At 42.4% G+C, this 4,014-nt stretch overlaps 1 protein-coding gene across 1 annotated transcript; it reads right to left on the bottom strand.

Moving 5' to 3' along the window:
• Nucleotides 1-370: 370 nt before the first annotated feature.
• LOC115117524 (B-cell receptor CD22-like) lies at nt 371-3,747 on the bottom strand. The gene is made up of 5 exons (XM_029645995.2): nt 2,242-3,747; nt 1,718-1,978; nt 1,538-1,625; nt 1,405-1,444; nt 371-1,282 (listed from the first exon to the last, which is right to left on the bottom strand). The coding sequence occupies exons 1-5, from the start codon at nt 2,480-2,482 to the stop codon at nt 1,040-1,042; spliced, it is 873 nt and encodes a 290-aa protein (XP_029501855.2). The 5' UTR covers nt 2,483-3,747; the 3' UTR covers nt 371-1,039.
• Between the last annotated feature and the right edge of the window lie 267 nt (nt 3,748-4,014).

Below are 4,014 nucleotides of genomic sequence, written 5' to 3'. Positions count from 1 at the left end.
TACCTAGCATGTGGTGGTCTTACTAAACACCTGAAGGAGCAGAGCTAATGAATAGTTCAACATATTTCTACATGAAATGTAATCAAATCTGGAAATGGCAAAATCTTAAAGAAAAATAGCAGAAGCATAATCTATCCCATTTATCATCTATATACATACTGTATTTATCATCTATATACATACTGTATTTATCATCTATACACATACTGTATTTATCATCTATATACATACTGTATTGATCATCTAGACACATACTGTATTGATCATCTATACACATACTGTATTGATCATCTATATACATACTGTATTTATCATCTAGACACATACTGTATTTATCATCTATATACATACTGTATTTATCATCTAGACACATACTGTATTGATCATCTATACACATACTGTATTTATCATCTATATACATACTGTATTTATCATCTATACACATACTGTATTGATCATCTATATACAAACTGTATTGATCATCTATACACATACTGTATTGATCATCTATATACATACTGTATTTATCATTAGGAGAACAATCTAAATTCCAGCATTCACTCAAAAGTTAAAGGTCATTGTCTGGAAAACCTAATAGATAAGAAAGCATAATGATAGTAAGAGAATAGCATTGTGAGGCCTAGCTTTGGTTTGATGCTGTTGCTCTTCAGTCCAGGTTCTGTGTTGGTTCTCCTCAGTCCAGTTTCTACGGTGGTTCTCTTCAGTCATGTTCTGTGGTGGTTCTCTTCAGTCCAGGTTCTGTTGTGGTTCTCTTCAGTCCAGGTTCTGTGGTGGTTCTCTTCAGTCCAGGTTCTGTGGTGGTTCTCTTCAGTCAGGTTCTGTGGTGGTTCTCTTCAGTCAGGTTCTGTGGTGGTTCTCTTCAGTCAGGTTCTGTGGTGGTTCTCTTCAGTCAGGTTCTGTGGTGGTTCTCTTCAGTCCAGGTTCTGTGGTGGTACTCTTCAGTCAGGTTCTGTGGTGGTTCTCTTCAGTCCAGGTACTGTGGTGGTTCTCTTCAATCCAGGTTCTGTGGTGGTTCTCTTCAGTCCAGGTTCTGTGGTGGTTCGCTCCAGTTCTCATAATCGGAGGGCTCAGCATCTATCTGAGGGTCTGTGTCACTTTCCAGGTTCTGTGGTGGTTCGCTCCAGTTCTCATAATCGGAGGGCTCAGCATCTATCTGAGGGTCTGCGTCACTGTCCAGGTTCTGTGGTGGTTCTCTCCAGTTCTCATAATCGGTGGGCTCAGCATCTATCTGAGGGGCTGTGTCACAGGGGAGTCCCTGAATCTGAAAGAAGACACTCTGAATTAGCACTTTACGAACCACTGCCTCTACATTTTTATGTAAATTAATTTTCTTACTGTCTATGTTATTAGGATTAAAATAACTTCTGTTGTTGACATTATTACCAGTGTGTCTGCTGTGGCATCACTTCCTCCTGTGTGTCTCCTGTAATGAGGGACAGAGTGAGTTCTGCTCTCTACTGAACTCTAGTGGAAGTTGATATGTTACTAATACAGTAGATGTAAATGGCTGGCTCACCTCTTCATATAGCAGTAGATGGTGAGTAGAAGAGCTCCAGCAGTCAGGACAGCCCCCACCCCCACCACAGGAACCCAGGAAAACACTGCTGCAGGGACATGAGTTTATAAATGCATGATGTCAGAATGAAATATGTAAAATTACAGAGCACCAAAAATAGACAGAATGTGTCATACTTACATATAACATTAATATGGACAGGGATAGTCTCTCTCCCTATAATGTTCAGAGCCTCACAGTAGTATCCCTCTCTGTCCTCAGAGCTGATGTTATGGATGGTGTAACTCTGTCCTGATGCTTTTGGTGAGGTTACATTCCTCTTGTACCAGGTGTAGTTTTCCACAGGTGGGTTGGCATCACTGCTGCAGGTCAGATTCACTGAATTGCCCTCCACTATTTCACCAGAGGGACTGACTGACACTGAGGTGTTCTTTGGGCCATCTGGTAAAGGACCATTAAAAATACATTAACATCTTGGTTATAGTATATATTATCTTGGCTTTCTGAAGACATTAGATTTAGCAAATAAAATACATCGGTGCATTTTACAAGACAGATTAAAATAATTACATTGAGAAAAATTAAAAGCACATGCTCTGAGGTTCCAACATGATGTTACTTAATAAAGAATACAACTGGAGATAGATACAAAATAATTACAATGTTAATATACCAAGCTAATGACTTGAACCCCATGTACTTACATGTGACAGTGAGAGTCTCTTCAGCAGAGGGGATATCCTCATGTCCTTCTACAGAACAGGAGTATCTGCCTGTATCCTCACTGCTGACTGAGAATAGGATATAGACAGGAGAGGAGGTGTTGCTGTTTGGTATAGACTGTCCATTCTTATACCAACTGAAGGCTGTGATGGGGTCCAGTGTACATTTGGTTCTACATGTCAGTGTCACATTCTCCCTCTCTGACACAGATGTAGGATCCATCTCCAACACAACATCTGGAGTTAAAGGAAACAAATCATTAATATCCTCCTAAATACATAATATATTCAAAAGTATGTGGACACCCTTTCAAATGAGTGGATCCAGCTATTACAGCCGCACCCGTTTCTGGCAGGTGTATAAAATCGAGCACACAGCCATGCAATCCTCATAGACAAATATTGGTAGTAGAATGGCCTTTCTGAAGAGCTCAGTGACTTTCAACGTGTCACCGTCATAGGATGCCACCTGTCCAACAAGTCAGTTCGTCAAATTTCTGACCTGCTAGAGCAGCCCCGTTCAAGTGCTGTTATTGTGAAGTGGAAATCTAGGAGCAACAGCGGCTCGGCCGCAAATTGGTAGGCCACACAAGTCAAGCTCACAGAACAGGACCGCCGAGTGCTGAAGCGCTTAGCACTTTAAAATCGTCTGTTCTGGGGTGCAACACTCACTATCAAGCTCCAAACTGCCTTTGGAAGTAACTTCAACACAATAACTGTTCGTCGGGAGCTTCATGAAATGGGTTCCCATGGCCGAACAGCCGTACACAAACCTAAGATCACCATGAGCTATGCCAAGCGGCGACACAAGATGGCGCCGACAGAGATGGTCACCTCGCTTCAGGTCCTTAGAAAACGATGCAGTTCTTTGTTTTTTTAATGTATAATTTCTTACATTGTTAGCCCAGAAAATTTGAGTTATTAGATACAGCCGGGAAGAACTATTGGATATAAAAGCGACGTCAACTTCCCAACTCGACCAGGAATATGTCTTTCCCGAAGCGGATCCCTTGTTCGGAACTCCATCCTGACATCAGATCTTATTCCAGAGGCCGACCCAAAACAACGCGGTCGCCGCAGGAGAGGCAGATGGAGTGGCCTACTGGTCAGACGCAGAAGGCGAGCACACCATCCACCGCTTCCGAGCATATTACTCGCCAATGTCCAATCTCTAGACAACAAGGTGGACGAAATTTGGGCACGAGTTGCCTTCCAGAGAGATATCAGAGATTGTATCATTCTCTGTTTAACGGAAACATGGCTCACTATGGATACGTTGTCAGAGTCGGAACAGCAACCCGGTTTCTTCATGCATCACGCCGACAGAAATAAACATCTCTCTGGTAAGAAGAAGGGAGGGGGTGTAGGCCTTATAATTAAATACTTGTGGTGTAATCATAACAACATGCAGTCCTTCTGTTCACCTGACCTAGAATTCCTTACAATCAAATTCCGACAGCATCATCTTCCAAGAGAATTATCTTAGATTATAGTCACAGCCATGTATATCCGCCCCAAGCAGATACCTCGTCGGCCCTGAAATAACTTCAAACTGGAAATCATACATCCCAAGGCTGCATTTATTGTAGCTGGGGATTTTAACAAAGCCAACCTGTTAACAAGCCTTCCTAAATTGTACCAGCATATCGACTGCGTGACTCAAGCTGGTAGCATTCTGGATCACTGCTACTCTAACTTCTGTGATGCATACAAAACCCTCCCCCGCCCTGCCTTCGGCAAATCTGATCATGACTC

Source organism: Oncorhynchus nerka, unplaced genomic scaffold, assembly GCF_034236695.1.
Source record: "Oncorhynchus nerka isolate Pitt River unplaced genomic scaffold, Oner_Uvic_2.0 unplaced_scaffold_907, whole genome shotgun sequence".
NCBI lineage: Eukaryota > Metazoa > Chordata > Actinopteri > Salmoniformes > Salmonidae > Oncorhynchus > Oncorhynchus nerka.
Note: the sequence above shows the minus strand (reverse complement) of the source record. Positions and strands in the feature narration are given on the sequence as shown.

What these genes read in the sequence shown, in the direction of transcription:
- LOC115117524 (XM_029645995.2), bottom strand. Translation starts at nt 2,482, where the DNA reads ATGGATCCTACATCTGTGTCAGAGAGGGAGAATGTGACACTGACATGT. An exon ending in TGTCCATATTAATGTTATAT is followed by an intron (nt 1,626 to 1,717) that starts GTAAGTATGACA and finishes ATGTCCCTGCAG; the next exon opens with CAGTGTTTTCCTGGGTTCCT. An exon ending in ATGCCACAGCAGACACACTG is followed by an intron (nt 1,283 to 1,404) that starts GTAATAATGTCA and finishes GTCTTCTTTCAG; the next exon opens with ATTCAGGGACTCCCCTGTGA.